We start from the raw sequence: 17355 nt of genomic DNA, 5'->3' as shown, positions 1-17355 counted from the left end.
TTTACTTTAGAAAAAACAGTTTGGGGAAGTGCAAATGATGTCATCTTATAAAAAACCATCGACTTTATGTTGTTGAATAAATAAGACATACAAGAGCAAAAGAGCAGTCTCAATCATACCCATTATATCTACAAATCGATCTATGTGTTTTTATATTATCTGTTTAGATCTACATACAGACCTAGTGCGCAATGTTGCGTCAGAATCTGCTGATGCAATAGACTATTCTGGTAGCGTGAAGGTTACAGTAAGTCGTTAATAAAATGCGAAAAAGGACAGATCATAGTGGCCTCATCACAACGTGTCTTCGTGCGTGTGTGTGTGTGTGTGTGTGTTTGCGATGCTTCTACATCCCGTGCTTCATACAAGGTGCACTGACCAAGTGTTCAGGAGAACAACTGAAATCGAAAATCATTAAATATAAATAAATAAATAAATAAAAATCTAGCTTGATATCGTGATATGTGATTGCATTTCCTTATTGAAATACATAAAATGAGGTTTGGCATTAGACTTTTTGATTAATGGACACAAACTTTGAAAGAAATACGACGTGTTACATCACCCTCCTCTGACAGGAAGCACCGCCCAAGAGCACCGCCTGCAAGCTTGCATCAGAATATCCGGGCAACGTCATCAATCCTTCCCCGGCACCTTGCACCGCTTGCAGTAGATATACCTCAGACTTTATCTCTCGGTTTAAAGTAGGATAGCTTTAAACTCCTTATGGCTGAGAAGACTGTCGTGGATAAAATGAGCGAATTACAAGTGGACGAAGGCAAAAAGGTGAGACTTCAGTCTGTGTTTTAAGTCATGTAAAGCGGTTTGCAGTTAGCCTAGCCTATCGTTAGGACCATGCTGTCATTTAGCCACTCAGTAAGAACTTTTCGGCTAGCTGGCTTTCATGGGGATTTTTGTGTTGGCTTTACTGAAAATTGTTCATCTTAAGGGAACTAGCGAAATTGTTCATTATTTCATGTTTTTGTTATGAACTTTACCACGGCAACAACAGTTATGTCTATTTGGCTAAGTTGGTTTGGCTAATGTAGCAAATCAGTACACGTACACTAAGGCTCAAGCCGGACTATATTCAGAATTGCGACAGTTTAATATTTCTTTCTATGTTGGTAGGCTCACACACGTCAGACCAGCTTAAGAATGACTAGCTTGGGTTCTCCTTCTAAATCGGCACACCCAAGTGCTTTAAGTAGTTGTAACACAGCATTTTGTGCAAGGTTTTGTTAAGTTTTGATCTTACTGAATATGCTAAAGTAGCAACAAGAAAGATGTATTTAAAATAACCGATATGTATACATTTTTAATTTGCCCAATATTATCTGCATTCGTTACTATTATTAAATGATCAGTTGGTAGGAGTGTACATTTTACATTTGCATGGAAACTTTGTCCATGAGACCCTTCAAACATGTTTTTCACCTAGTTTCTTTTTTATAAAAGTTAAATAATTACATGGTGTGATATGTGTACAGGAAGGAACTGGAAGTGGTAAAGATGGAGGAAAGAAGAAGGGTAAAAATGCTGCTGAAGACTCTGGAGGCAGGGCTGAGGTGAGTTATTATATTGTCAGGAAATATATTGTCATGTTGTTCTGCTATTATTAGATTTTGTTTTTCAAGAACATGAATCATGTACTTGTGTAGATCTGTGGCATCTCAAAGCAACCACCCATTGGCTTCAAGATAGTGTTTTTGTTTTTGTTGTTGCTGTTTTTTTTGTAATGACATTATTCAAAACACAGATTCCCTAAAAAAAATTAGACCCAATGATTGTTACATAAAAAATAAATACAATTAAAACTGCAATGAGTAGACAGAAGAAATGACAATGAAAGGCTTGCTTATCTACTCTCTTTTATTTTACTTTTTTCAGCTGTCACCACAGCCTCAATACATTGAGGAACGTCTTACTTTGTACACAAAGCTGAAAGCAGAGCATGATGCTCTGATGGCAGAAAGAGCTGCAAAGGATAGCAAACCTATCAAGGTTACTCTGCCTGATGGAAAGGTTGTTGAGGCGGAGTCCTGGAAGACCACACCGTACAAGGTGGCCTGTGGCATCAGGTCAGTGCTACAGAATGTACTTTTTCAAAGATGACCCCCTTTTTGTATTTCCTGTAATCATTTTTAGTTTCTAATGGCTTCACAACTCTAAAGGCAAAATTGGAAGCAGCTGGAAATCACACTTGTCAACTTTTGACTGTCTGCTGAAGACAAGAAAATAATGGGGTAAAAAAGCAAAACTTGGTTTGGTTTTGCTTGGAATGTTATCCCTTAGTGTACCATCCAATGTAAAGTGATTGTAAAAAGGGGTACACATGAACATAAATTTTGGCAGCTACATAACAATCATTGGGGGGGGGAGGCTATCCATGTGTTTGGGTTTTTTTTGTTTTTTTTCCCCATTTCATAATCTTTTTATAGATGACAAATGTCTCAGCCCCAAGACTTAAAAAGTAATTTAAGTATTCGTTTTCTTTAAATTGCACTGGACTGTTAATGGCATTATTTTCATGCAGTGTATATCCCTGTCAGTAAAAACACACATTGTAAGGCCGATATAAATACATTTGTAATGATCAATTCTCAATGTAAAACAAAATATTTAGGTTCTGTGTAGGGTGGGTAAATATCAGGATTTACTGGCAGTACACTTCTCATAGTAATGAGAAGCGTACTGCCAGTAAATCCTGATATTTACCCACTATGACTTACTATGACTAGTAAGTCATAGTGAAACCACCCAATGAAATCCACATATAATGAAACTTAAGTGTTTTAGTCCTACTTTTCATAATACTACAAACGTGTACATATTAACTAGATCATTAACTACACTCTACAAAAAATATTGAGGCATGCTTCTTAATTGTTGCATTCATGTGTTTTCACTCTGCCTTTACAAAGATTTGTGGGAGGAAACAAATGTTAGAGTTAGCTCATTAAATTTGAGTGTGATACTGTTGCAATAGGAAATTTCTTCCCTCTGAGATATTCGACTATCAACTGTGTCATTAAGTGGCAGAGCACGTAAAGTTACAGACTGGGGTCACAGAGTGCTGAGGTGCATAAAGGTTAACAACACACTGTTGATTCAGTAACTGCAGAGCCCAAAGCTTCCTCTGGAATTAACATCATCACCAGGAGCTTCCTAGCTTGGGTTTTCATGGCAGCTTCTGTAGTTTTGTGTAGGTGGCCCAGTACTTTTTGTGCTATGTCATTTAATATAAAAGTTTGCATTTCATCATATTTGTCCAGGCATTTACTCATATAATGATAAAATATGTGATGTCTTTGTTCTCTTGTTGGCCATTTCTCAATAAGGTAGAACAGAAATTCTGCTAATCACAAGGATATGGCAGAGCTATTCCCAAACTCCCTCTCCACATGTCTGTGTGTGAGAAAATAAAAGGCAAATTGTGTTGTGCTACATACATAAGCATTTGCCATTTTATTTCTGTGTCTGTACATTATTGTGATGTAGACTGTTTGTGTCTTGTGTTCAGTCAAGGCCTTGCTGACAACACGGTGATTGCCAAAGTAAACGATAGTGTATGGGACCTGGACAGACCTTTAGAAGAAGACTGCAGCCTTCAGTTGCTCAAGTTTGATGACGAGGAAGCTCAAGCTGTAAGTCAGATTTTTCTTTTCTCTCCCTGCTTGTACTACATTGTTTAGAAGCATAGTTTTGGAAATTGATTCTCAACATCTTCTGGATACACAGCGTCATGCTCGCTAAACATCAAAGCTTCAGTTACCTTTTGCTTTGTAAAAGCCATATTTATATACTTGCAAAATCTTCTTTTTTTCTTTTTACACAGGTGTTTTGTTTTCAAAGCATGCAGTTAAAGCCTCAGTTCTCAGTGTATTAATTTATAATGTGCATTTTCTTTTGGGTCTCCTTTGTGCACTTCCTCAGAATTCAATGACTGGTGTTCCTGGTGTGAATTTGATAAGCAGTGTCACTAGTTCCTTGTTTTTAAACTGGTTTTATAATACTGGCTTCATTCTTTTGTATTGTCAGCTTTTTCTCTGCTCTTTGTCATTAACAAGGAATCTGTTCAGTGTCACAACCTTGATATTTCCACTTAAAAGTCTTAGTAACACAAAGGGTTTGAATACTCCTGTTTTCTAAATTTGCCAAAACTTCTGTATTTTCATTAGGTTTACTGGCACTCCAGTGCTCATATCATGGGTGAAGCAATGGAAAGGGTGTATGGGGGCTGCCTCTGCTACGGTCCCCCTATCGAGAATGGCTTCTACTATGACATGTTCCTAGAAAACAATGAGTGAGTTTCGTATGCTCTAAGTTCAGAGTTTCTGTCTAATTAGTGGTGTTAGTCTGCATCCAGTGATATTTTTGGTCTGTACCTCAGGGCTTAGCAGCTGTCAATCTGGTTTACTGTCTTCAGACCAGAAGCAAACACAAAACAGACAGATTGTAACTACACTAATGCTGTCTAGCTGGGGCTATGTGTGGGGACTGAAAAACATCTTTCTACATATTTCTGTTGGAATAACAAGTCTATTCAAATTAAACAACGAGAAACAACTTAAGGGAAGCTTTGAAAGGGGGATTGAGACACCTTCAGAAATTTCAACAAGTTTTCCTCATAAACAACTTCTTAACTTGACCTTTTTGGATCCACGTCTCTGTGCTTTAGGCTGCAGGAAAGCTTGAGCAGTGCTGTCTAATTAATTCTACAACCTCCTTAATGAAGCTATTTTATGCTAATGGCATTCTTGGAGACTGTTTTCTTTTTTACAAGGATATTTTGACATTGCGTAAGCCCTAAAGCCGAGGACTTTAAAGTAGTTGCCCATCCTTGGATGAGGTTATCTGTATTGCGAAGACTTAAGAATTATTCTGTTGGACAAAAGTCTGTTCTCATGGTTAAATATCTGGTCACATCCATGCTGCCCTTTGGAAAGCATGGCAGACTAAATTTAGCAGTGGAGGCAGTTTGCATATTAATGTGGGGTTTTAAGTGAGAAAGTGTTCAGTGTGCAGTTCTTGGTGTGATTTCTTGATGTTTTGGACAGGGGTGTATCGAGCAATGACTTCCCCTGTCTGGAGAGTTTGTGCAAGAAAATCATCAAGGAGAAGCAGCCGTTTGAGAGGCTCGAGATAAAGAAGGAAACTCTCTTGGAAATGTTCAAGGTATCTTTAAACAACAGCACACGAATATGGAACAAAAATTCAATTGATTTGATGATTATTATTTTTTTAAACATAATCTTTTGTTTTTTTCTAGTACAACACGTTTAAGTGCCGCATTCTGAATGAGAAAGTCACCACTCCCACTACCACAGTCTACAGGTGGGTCAGTGAATGTAATAGTATCCTGGTGATATATTCTTTTTTTGTTTGTTTGTTTGTTTGTTTGTTTGTTAATCTCAAGCAAATCAAATAAAAAAAACAGATGCACTTTATTACAGGTGCCTCAGACTTTAACTATCATCCAAAACATTTTTTTAAAAATACCGTAATGTGACTATGATATGTGTGTATATATATTATTTATTTAAATTTGAAAGAGATATTGATTTGCAACTGCACTACTTAATTGGTTAAAGATGCTGTGTTTAGTTCTTTCTGTCACAGACTGGGTCGACATTTCGGCGCTACATTCAAAACACAGCTGGTTCTCCTAGTCAGTATTTATTTTAAATATAGAACAAAACAGGTGACTAAGTGAACTAAAGTTACAATATTTTCCATTTCAGATGTGGTCCCTTAATTGATTTATGCCGGGGACCTCATGTGAGACACACTGGAAAAATCAAGGCACTCAAGATACACAAGGTAGACTTTTTGCTATCAACTATGGAAATTTATTGAACAAACTTGCAGTTAACAATATATGTGGATATAAGAGAGATTTAAAATACTGGAGTCTGTGTCCTGAATGTCTGGCTGTAAGCACATTTGTCCCTATTTTTAGAGCAGAGTTACCCTTTGTTTTATCCCCAAGGGATTTGATGGACCCAAAAGAATGATGAAAAAGCTTACGTACTCCCTTTTGTGTGCTAGAATTCATCCACATACTGGGAGGGAAAGGCGGACATGGAAACCCTCCAGAGGATCTATGGAATCTCCTTTCCTGACCCCAAAATGCTTAAAGACTGGGAAAAGTTTCAGGAGGAGGCCAAGAACAGAGATCACCGCAAACTAGGCCGGGTAAGAATTGAAATGTAAATGAGCTGTGAGTTAGGAAAATGGTCTCTTACAGGTTTCACTGTTTGCAGTCTCTTGGTATTGCAAGAAGAAAATTTGAAATGTACAGAGTAAAGTACTCAAACTAGTTTTTGAACAGTGTGAAAACATGTATGATCTTTAAATCTGTTAATAGCATGTGTAAATAAGTTTTATTTAGTGAATTGTTTGGTAAGCTCATAAACTGATTGTCACATACTGACATTAATATAGCATGATGGAAAAATATCCATGAAGCAGATTTTAGTTTGCTGGTTATTGAAAGAAAACCCATAGTCGTCAGCTCAGAGTATAGGGTGTTGCAGCCATATTTTCAGTGTGATGAAGGCGTGGAAAAGGGCACATACCTAGACAAACCCTATTTAAAGCTTAAATATGTCACGAGGTGTCTTCAAATTGAAACCAGTTTGACTTGTTTGATGATTTAATTTTCTGTCTCTAACAAACCCTATTTTCTTTTTACATTCAGGAGCAGGACCTGTTCTTCTTCCATGACCTGAGTCCAGGGAGCTGCTTTTTCCTGCCTAAGGGAGCCTTCATCTACAACACCCTGATTGAGTTCATCAGAGTAAGGCTGAGTTGTCAGACCCACTGATAATTACTGTGATCTAACACTGAGCTTGGAGATGTAGAAAAAAGAGAGGTTATTAGGGAGAAAGTTTACATTTGCAGGAGGAAGAAGAAGAAGTTCTGCGATGATGAAAATGGCTTTATAATGCACACAAGAAAGAAAGAAAAAAACGCTCCAATTTAAGCCATGTGTCATATACTTTAATACAGAGAGCTAAAAAGGGATTGGTAATGTTTTGATAATACAGCATTAAATCAGTGTCTTAAGCAAAGGCCAGATGAATAGGAAAATAATTCATGTTTTCTTTCCACAACAGTAATGCTGTAAATGGAAGCTTGACACATCCAATTTATGCTTATTTAATAAAATATTGTTTTGGCCAGGTAATAGAAAAGCATTGCTCAATGTGATGTTTACCTTCTGACACACAAATTCACTTGTGAATCTCAGAAAAGCTTATTATTATCCAACACTTATTTAAAATATATTGAAACACTGACAGCATTAAAGGAAAGCTTTATTTACACCTGTTCTATTATACAGACACATAAAAGTCAATCTTTTTCAAAGCATTTATTTTCCTGGGTTTCCAGTCAGTGCAGTCATAATAGAAAACACATTCAAGGCAATTTCACTTAAATAGATTTCTGACTGAGCAGATTTGGAGTAATGAGATTTGTTTTGTTCAAAAAACAAAAAATGGTTCTGCATTCTGCTTTCACAAACAACAAAACACCGAAAACATATCAGGATTTAAAAGAAATGACAGATTATTTTATAATATCATCTGTCTTTCTGATTCGAACAAACCAATCAGCTCATGGTGAATTAAAGCAATACAAAAGTGAATACCCTTATATTTCAGTTTTTTCCCCAAACTCTTCATAATATATGAACAAACAGGAGAATGCAAATATGCAGCAGTATAAACATGTTTGCTTGCAGAGTTGTTTACCATTTTATTTATGCATACGTCCCTTATTAGAGAGTCTCCAGGTGTTGACAGAAACCACTTCAGCCAGTTGTTTGTAGAGGTGATGGATACACAGAATTGTGAAGCTGAGCTTTTTGGAAGACTTTGTGAGAAAACATTGTCACGTTCATTGCCAGAGTGAGTACAGGAAGAGGGGCTTCCAGGAGGTTGTGACTCCCAATGTCTACAACAGCAAACTCTGGCAGACATCTGGGCATTGGCAGCACTACAGCGAGAACATGTTCTCCTTCGAGGTGGAAAAGGAGATCTTCGCTCTCAAGCCCATGAACTGCCCTGGACACTGGTGAGACTTCTATTTCCTCACAATCAGAGTTGTTGCCAGGTATAGTTTTAGTTTTAAAGGGCAACTACAAAAGAATGAGGGAAAGAAAAACACTCCTTTTAATGCACAGTGTAGCAAGTGTTGCCTGTAGTGTGAAATATTTATTTTTTAATACTTGTAATCAGAAGTAACTGCTTGTTGAAGGAAGAGCTGTGTATTACATACATGTCCATTACCATTAAATAAACTCTGACTGCTGTCACAAAAGAAAATGCTTGTCTGCCAGTTCAGCTCAATGTTTGCTGTGTTTTCAGTTGTTGGCCGAGGACACTTGCTGCTGCATTGCAGTGCAAAGAAGCAGACTGCAGTTATTTGTATTCACATCTTTTATCTCTTTCCACTCGTTCAGACTTTTGGTTGTCCACAAAGATGACCTCTCTGAAAATCACACTGTAATCAAAATTGATCTTCAAAGTGTTGAATATCAGTTAAATCAAATATTACACTCAGGTTTTCACAGCAGAGCATTTTTTAGGTATTGTGATTACTCTAGGTATAAGTTGGCAGTTGCATCTTTGTGTATTTTATACATATGTTTGTTTGGCACCAGTTTGATGTTTGATCACCGGCCTCGCTCCTGGAGAGAGCTGCCTTTTCGCATGGCCGACTTTGGTGTCCTGCACAGGAACGAGCTGTCAGGAGCTCTGACTGGCCTCACCCGTGTCCGCCGCTTCCAGCAGGACGATGCTCACATCTTCTGCTCCATGGACCAGGTGAGATGTGCATTGAAATGTGTACAACACACATTTTGGCTTTATATGAGCCCGATGAGACCAGTAAGAATTGTTTTACACTTAAAAATCTGTTTACAGTCTTGGCGTTTCCCACTAGGTATGTGGGGCCAAAAAATTATTTAAAGGATACGTAGGATGCTAATTTCCGATTAGTAGAGCAGCTTTGCATCCTACTTCAATATAATGGATATTTATGCATGGATGATCGGTTCACTTTAAAGGCAATTGTTACTGGTTGAGTGCGAAGCCTTCAGTTGAGACTGAAGCAAAGTAAAATAAATCTGTGAGTGTCGCATACACCCCTCCTGAACTGTCAGCAGTTGGGTTTCTTTTAACAAAAAAGACAATACCCCTGACTCTGCTATATCAACTTTTGTTTCCTCCTTTAAAGAATGACCATGTTCAGTGTTATTTGACTGAAATACTAAATTCATTACTCTTTAGAAAAGGATACCATTCATACCAGTGTAATATTTTAAGTCACATTTATTACTGAAATACTTTCTAAAAAACGTTTTAATTTTTAATACATTTCCAAAGAACGGCACAGTTGTAACTGGTGCAAACAAACAATATTTGGAAAGACCAAAAAAGTTTCTTAATTTTTCGGTTCATAAGTCTTATTACAGCAGCCGTGATCACACTGATTAATTTTCTCCGTGAAGGCACTGGATTGGATGTTTAATTATTTTGATTGCACTTGTGCACAAATTATTTCATTTTTAATTTTTCTCTTTCATTGCAGCAGCTGGAAAGCACTGCTTGTAGTCGTTTTTGTTTGTTTGTTTTTTGTTGCTGTTTGTGGTGGTGTGGTTTTGTTTTTGTTGTTGTTTTGGGTTGTTTTTTTCCCCCCAGTATTTAGAATCATGCAAAACAGACTGCAGGAGATATGCTCTTATGTTGCATTAAATTGATAATCAGTGACTTCAGCACATGGTTTACATAGAAAAGAAAGCAATCATTTTCCTTTCAGTTATTCTTATCGTGTATTTTCCTTCACCTTCAAAGCACTCACTCGTTATTTATTTATTTTTTTCAATTATGATGAAATCTTTGTGGTTGTTAGTTTTTGGGGTTTTTTGTTGTTGTTGTTGTTGTTGTTTTTAAATAAACCAAAAGTTGAGCATCTTATCAAACAAAATAATTAGGTTTCCTTCTCTAGCTATCCTAACACAAACAAACATGAAATCAGCAACAGAAATTACATTTGTAGCCATGTCCAGATGGATGATGCAAACACTATTGCTTTTTTGTTTTCTTTCTTTTATCACTGACCTCAGATTGAGTCGGAGATCAAGGGATGCCTGGACTTCCTGCGGACTGTTTATGATGTCTTTGGCTTCACTTTTAAACTCAACCTTTCCACGAGACCAGAGAAGTTCCTGGGAGACCCAGAGGTCTGGGACCAAGCAGAGAAGGTATTCAAAAGGCCTCTAGCTTGTAGAAAATAAGAAAACGCTCAGTCAGTGTCTCACTGGAACATTAAGATTCTGATGTGAGACATTGTTAAGATGTAAATTCTAGCGCCACTCCACTGACAGCGAATGGAGAAGTGAGACTTGCAGACCCTAAGTACATTTATATTTTAATGAGTTTTTTTTGTGGACTTGCAATCATGTCTGAAGAAGGGTTTTTTACGCTTTGAAACCGTCCACGTATTGTTGCTTTAACTGTCTGCTTTTGCTGCCAAATCAAGTTCACAAGTTCTGTATTTTACATCTGTAGTTTGGCTCTAATTTGCTCAGCTTGTCTTTTAAACAAGCATAAACAAATAATAGAAGTGAGTTGGACTGAGTCATAATTAGGCTTTATAGCTCGGTGTTGTGGGTAACAGCGTTGCAGCTTTTCATGAATGACATCAAGCATCTCTGCTGGGACAACTTGAATTGTAGGAGATGAATCTGTAGAGCCACTGTTAAATGATGGTTACTAAATGCCACATATATACTGCATTGTTGTTCCCACAGCACTAGTCCATGAAGGACATAAAGTGTTTATTTGTCTGGCAAGCCTGTGCTGGCTGCCTTTGAATGGTTGAAAAAGTTTGACTGATGTAAAGCATGTGTTGAATTAACTTTCACACGGCCTTTACTCTTCTCTCTATCTGATTGCAGAGGTATTTTATTTCAGCAGTCGGATAACTATTTCATCTGCACATTGCCACACTCGATTCATGCCACAAAGGTGTTCAATTATGTTTTTCTCCAAGTCGTTTTTTTTTGTTTGTTTTTTACTCTGTTGGAAACTCTCATCTGGCAGAATAAGCTGGTACATTTTGTACCTTGTTGTCACCACTTCATTGATTTTTTTTTTTTTTTTAAATCATGATTATTTTGTTTTTTGTGGTGGCGGGTTTGTCATTATAATCTAGTGCAGTCTTCTTGGTGGAGGTTCAAGATACATCCTCTGTTTTTTTTATAACGGAAAATGTTCAAATGTTTTAAACCCATGAGCCACTAGAAAATATGGTTTACATTTTTGTTCTCAGGCACTGATAAATTACCATGAACTGTAGCTACACTCATTCTTGAATAGATAGAACATAATAGCAGGGTAGAAGAAGAGAAAAGCATACTTACTCTTTATTACTGGCTCTGTCTGCCCTTCTGTTTTTCAATTTATGGGTATTGTAGAAACCTGAAAGAGTTCCTTTTCCTTTCTGCTCCCTTTTTACAGTCACTGGTGTCATCATTCAGTTCTCAGTCCTTCCGTTTTTAATTTAATTTTCAAGCATATCTTTTGTCTGCTGGGAGAAAAGCATTACTGATGGAAGTTATTTTTAGGCTATTTCATTATCAATAAATTGATTGGTTACAGTTACTATTAAAGTTTTAAAGACTATGTAGTTTGCTGATAAGTAGCACACTACAAATATAATTCAAATGCTACAGTATAAAAATTAAATGTACTGTATCTTACTGACTGCACATGTTAATTATGGGCTGCTGCTATCTTTTTCTAATTAACAGTTAGTCACAGTTCTTAGAATAGAAATAAAAGCCATAAAAAATATCAGCTTGCAAGTTGAAGAGCTGTCTTACTTAACCTGTCATCTGAAGAAAGCACTCTTTAAATGCAGCACTGACTTTTAATGATTAATGTGTCCCACACAAAGGTGGAAAATTATACACACAAAAGTGACTGGGGAACTTGGCATCGTGCTTGGAAGAGAACTGCTGCATATTTCCCTCAGCTCGTTACTTCCCACAAGCAACCATAAAATATTATTGAGACGTTAGCATTTCTCAGTTCAGTGATTAGTTCCAGATGAAGAACAGGTCAGGTCTAAAGGAGGAGCCTTGCTTAACACCTCTGTTTACCTGCACGTTTGTCAGAAACTGACATGGTAATAAAGCAGTTATTGTTTGTATTTACAGCAACTGGAGAATAGCTTGAATGAATTCGGAGAGAAATGGGTTCTAAACCCAGGTGACGGAGCTTTCTACGGACCCAAGGTGAGCTGTGCGCTGCACTAATGATGTAGCTAAACTGTGGAACTGCAGAAGGGTCGCTTTTGATCACAAGTCTTTTGTCTGCAGATCGACATTCAGATCAAAGATGCCATTGGTCGATACCATCAGTGCGCTACTATTCAGCTCGATTTCCAGCTCCCGATCCGCTTCAACCTCACGTTTGTCAGGTAACGACAAGTTTTATATGTTGGGTAATTAAATTTATGGCTTATGGGATAAGCTAAAGTGTCAGTGAGAAAGCAGGAAATCCAGTAACTAAATAGCGATGAGTAATATTCTTAATATGTAAATAAACCCCCTGACTTGGAGACAGTTAACTTGTCTGCCAAAAAAACATTACAAAATTATCTGTCTTCATTACAGCTTTATGACAATACCCAGTAATAAAGCTTATAAGTGCAAGACCAACAAAAAGGAGCACCACCATAGCAATTATCTGTTTCTCTTTATAGTGCTTAAAATGTATAAAGTCTAGAAGCAGAGCTCCCCCCCCCCACCCCCCAGTCTTTTTGTAACAATAATAAATGATATTTCTAGCAATAACAAAATAGTATTACTTTCACTTTGCCTCAGTCTGAGAACACCTCAAACGGCTTCTGTCATTGTCTGTATAGCAGGGAGAATTAAAGCTGTCACAGGTGATGAGATCAGAAGTGACAGAAAATTCAGAGCTTCATGCGACTGGAAAATGTCAGTCTGTGACCTATAAATGTGATTTTCACTTATTACCATAGTTCATGTGTACAATATGATCATACTCACGTATACAGTAATGCATACTCTTTTCCATTAATGGCATTTTAGGGAAATTTTACCAGTTATGCAAGTCTCACCTATTATTATACATCTCACAATTCAGGTCATATTGTAGTCTTTTCAAACTGTCTTTAATTGGTCATTTCTTCACTGTTGTTGCATCACTTCATAAACTGTTTAAATTACATTAGGTGATGTTTGTCAGTAGCTAATTAAATGATCTGTTGCCTTGAAAATTCACCTTGGTAAATAATTAACCTGTAAAGCATAATTGAAAGTATTAGTAGAAGCTGGCAGTTGGAGTTTGAGTTTTACACATCATGTCGTTGCACTGAGTGCCATCTTTCACAAAAGGGCAGTGGCTGCATGAAAATTAATTTAGATGTTTTATTTCTGTCTGGGGGGAGGTGAATAAGGTGACATCACAATATAAAATTGAGAATTAGATAAAAGACACTCTAGTCATTAAATAGCATATGCTGTCCTCACCTGTTTGTTAATTGGCCCTCCATCATTTTCTATTGATTGCTTTTTGTAAGTCCCTCACTTAAAACAAACATAAGTAAGTCTGAGTTTTGTCCTGTATAAATGGTTGTGTTTGCTGACGGGAAATTTTCACTCTGTTATTTATTTTTTTTCCTTTCCAACAACCTTTGTAGCCACGATGGTGACGACAAGAAGAGACCTGTGATCATCCACAGAGCAATCCTGGGATCAGTAGAGAGGATGATCGCTATTCTCACTGAAAACTACGGGGGCAAATGGTTTGTAAACAATCAGTTTAAAAAGGTTGATTTGTGAAGTAGCACCATTCTTGATTTTTTGCTGTTCTTTCAGACTGTTCCCATGATTTCTTGATTAATGGGCTAGAAATGGAAGCATGACAGCTCAGTGGGGGGTGGGCGGGTGACATTTTTTTTACATGGGTTTCTGGCAGACGGGCAGGTTTCTGGCCTGTTTTTTAATAATCAGCTAAATGCAAATATGTCCTCCTCTGTTTCAGGCCTCTGTGGCTCTCTCCTCGTCAAGTGATGGTTGTACCCGTGGGCCCAACCTGTGAAGAGTATGCTGAGAAAGTAAGAACTGACCTTGGCTGCTTCCGTATTTACATTTAAAGGACATTACAAACAGCACCCTCAGGCTGTTGAGCACTTTAATTTAACTTTATACATATTTTAAAGCCTTTACATTGATATTGTGGCTATTGGTTGGATCACTGTATGTTATCACAGACTGGAGTCATTCAGTACTGCAGTATTTAAGGATCATTAGTTTCGTCTCTATTAAACTACTGCATGCTTTGCCGAAATTCAGCCTGCTTTGTTGCCTCAGCTTTTAAGTGTATAATTTTTTAATATTTCTGAACCAAGTCATGCAGGTTTTCGTGAAGCTGTCACACAATGTTTTATTTAAAATTAAAATGAAAGCAATGCTCTGCTACTTAATTAGGATGTTAGTTCATAAATACTAATGGATTTTTCTTCTGAACGTTTTTTGTTTTGATTACAATTTAATTATTTGACATTGGCCTAATCATGGCGAGCACAATGTTATCACACCTAATAAAACTGATTGTCAGAGCTATGAAAATAAAACTCAGTTTGTATTAATGTTTGTTTAGCTTTTAACATGTGTTGGGGACATTCTGGTTGGATATCGTTGGTGCTGAACATATTTGTAAAGGTGGTCTATAGTCCCAATATTGTAATGGGAAAAGAGAGCAGCCCCACAGTCCACTGTGATTGTAATGGTTTCTGTAATATGATCTTTATTCTGTTCAGACTAAAATGTGTAACATCTACAGACTTTTTCTTGTAAGCAAATGAATTAATTTCCAAAACGTTCCTGGACTGTTTTAAGTGTTGGTTGTTTCTCTCATTAATGTGGCAGATCAAGCAGGAATTCCACAGCAGCGGCCTCATGACTGACGTGGATCTCGACCCCAGCTGCACCCTGAACAAAAAGATCAGAAATGCACAGTTGGCGCAGTATAACTTCATCCTGGGTCAGTGGCAACACACATTTGTTTCAGTCTTGTCTGTTATTCCTGTCCTTATCGCTTTCTCACTGACCATCTAGATATTGATTTTCCTTCTCTCCCTTTTTGTCTTTGCATGTTTCCCTGTTTGGAAAGTGGTGGGAGAGAAGGAGAAGACGAGCAACACAGTGAACGTACGCACCCGAGACAACAAAGTCCACGGCGAGCACAGTGTGGAGGAGTGCATCAAGCGCCTGAAACAGCTCAAGACCTCCAGGTGTCGGAACGCCGAAGAGGAATTCTAAGAAATCAAAAAACAGTTCCTTGAGTAACATGAGGGTAAAAGGTTGAAATATGTTTTTGATAGGGAATAAAACTGCCTTCAATGTTTTGTCTTTGCTCTTCTTAAATGATTTTTCTGGTATCTTCCTTTTGCTATTTTATATCACTGTTTTTGGTTGTCAAATCACATCGTTAGTATAATTTTCCCTATTCATTGTTCTTAGACAAAATCCAGCTCGTGGGAATGTAATGTGGGGATGTCTTTGAAAGGTTTTCAGACCACTGCGATGAATAAACCAGAGAACATTTTCCAAATGTAATGAAAAGAAGAGTATGAAATGAGGATGATCTGATATCCTCGTGTTGGTGTTGTTCCCAGACCATCATGAAAATGTTGTTCCAGGTTCAACATTGCAAGTGACCAATCACATTGTTGTGACGTTATTCCTTTGCGCGCCAAGCCATTCGTGCATTTATGAAATTCCAATGTTGCAAGGACAATATCAATTCTGCTTACTGTTTATTAAAGGGTTACGGTTAGGGTCAGGGTCCGTTGATCGGCGGACAGAGGCGGTTTCACGCAGCTTTAGAACAGTTTTTTGTTTTACGCCGCTTTTTCCCGAAGTCGCAAAAGTATGACGTCACAACATTCTGATTGGTCACTTGCAATGTTGATCCTGGAACAACATTTAGTATGATGATCTGGGAACAACACCAACACGAGGATATCAGATCAACCATGAAATGACTTGTACCTCAACTGTCAGTGTGTATCACTCGTTATTTCTTCAGGGAATTGTACGTTAGTTACAATTTTGATAATTAAATCATCTATCCTCGACAGTTGTACCCTGTGGGTTTGTTTTTTTTGTATTGCAGAAGCAGATTGTTGTTTGCCCAACAGTCACCCAGAAAATGTACAAATTAGACAAGTTTGAGTTCAGAAAAGTAAAAAAAAATAAAAAAATCCAGCACCAAGTTACAAGTCAACAAGAATCTAAATTTCAAAGCTGAAATGAGATGGCTGATGGTGATGATGGTGGGGTGGAAGTGCGGAGATTGTAAAGGGAATATATCCATGTGTAAAAACCGGATCCTTATCACCATCCTCCACTCGTGCATCATACTTTAAGACGGGAATCAGCAGTGTGCTGGCAGGTACACACCTGATGCTATTTATTACACGCTTGCTGAGCTTTGGGACCATTTACTGTGCCTGTCTGTGCTGTTAGACTAACGGATGAGTGAGGAAGTTTTATTTAAACACTGGGAAACGCTTCCAGTTACCTATAACCAGTGTGATAATACATGCAGAGAGGATTAAACAAATAAATGTCGCTTCTGCACTTTCACTGCATGTTGATTGTGTTTACTGCACAATCTGTATTGCACCCAACTTGAGTTTTGGGGATCATTATTATTCCGGCCACTAGTGGGTGCCATATCTGTGTGTTTTACTTACACAGCTGGAACAAACAAATGAAGACAGGTCTAAAAAGTATGTGCTTTGTATCAATCCCAAAGGATTGAAATTGTAGAAAAAATGGCAACAAACATTATGTACAATAATCTAAAAATACTTTCATTAACCGTTGCATTTATTTGTTCACTTAGATTTAGTGTTTATGAAGTACTTAACAGGTTTAGCATTTGTCCTTCTTCCGGTAATGACTGTAACTGTTCCTTTGCTTTATTTGGGGGGAAAATTGCTTAAGTCATACAAAATTTTTTAATTTAAGTTGGAAATAAAGCACGGACTAAGTTAGAGTGAAGGATGGTCTCATACTTGCAGAAGAGGTGGGCAAACTCTGAATACAGGCCAAAGAAAACATTTCATTTGGCTGCTCCACAAGTTGAAGGTAATTAAATGTGAGAGAAGCCATAAGTTATTTTGGCCGATTTAGGCTTTCGGCACCAAATAAAATATCTTCACTGGCTATATTTCTTGTGTAGAGTTTAATTTCATACTTCATGCACACTGATTGTTTAAATGTATTTTTTTGTATATCCA

General features: G+C 37.5%; 1 protein-coding gene across 1 annotated transcript; it reads left to right on the top strand.

Moving 5' to 3' along the window:
- The first annotated feature begins 593 nt into the window (after positions 1-593).
- On the top strand, positions 594-15735 carry tars1 (threonyl-tRNA synthetase 1). Its single transcript, XM_005738137.2, has 19 exons — positions 594-786; positions 1491-1568; positions 1891-2081; positions 3524-3647; positions 4182-4306; positions 5061-5178; positions 5273-5337; positions 5745-5823; positions 6052-6198; positions 6704-6802; positions 7916-8082; positions 8672-8834; positions 10136-10273; positions 12233-12310; positions 12395-12495; positions 13744-13848; positions 14088-14160; positions 14975-15089; positions 15219-15735. Exons 1-19 carry the CDS (start codon positions 727-729, stop codon positions 15365-15367), a joined length of 2175 nt encoding a protein of 724 aa, XP_005738194.1. The 5' UTR covers positions 594-726; the 3' UTR covers positions 15368-15735.
- The last annotated feature ends 1620 nt before the right edge of the window (positions 15736-17355 follow it).

The sequence above is a fragment of the Pundamilia nyererei genome, unplaced genomic scaffold (genome assembly GCF_000239375.1).
Source record: "Pundamilia nyererei isolate P.nyererei 1_Seehausen unplaced genomic scaffold, PunNye1.0 scaffold00082, whole genome shotgun sequence".
Lineage (NCBI taxonomy): Eukaryota > Metazoa > Chordata > Actinopteri > Cichliformes > Cichlidae > Pundamilia > Pundamilia nyererei.
Note: the sequence above shows the minus strand (reverse complement) of the source record. Positions and strands in the feature narration are given on the sequence as shown.

Excerpts from the sequence above, each read along its gene's own strand:
- tars1 (XM_005738137.2), top strand. The coding sequence starts at position 727 with ATGGCTGAGAAGACTGTCGTGGATAAAATGAGCGAATTACAAGTGGAC. Across the intron at positions 787-1,490 it reads AAGTGGACGAAGGCAAAAAG|GAAGGAACTGGAAGTGGTAA; the intron begins GTGAGACTTCAG and ends ATATGTGTACAG. Across the intron at positions 12,311-12,394 it reads GAGCTTTCTACGGACCCAAG|ATCGACATTCAGATCAAAGA; the intron begins GTGAGCTGTGCG and ends TTTTGTCTGCAG.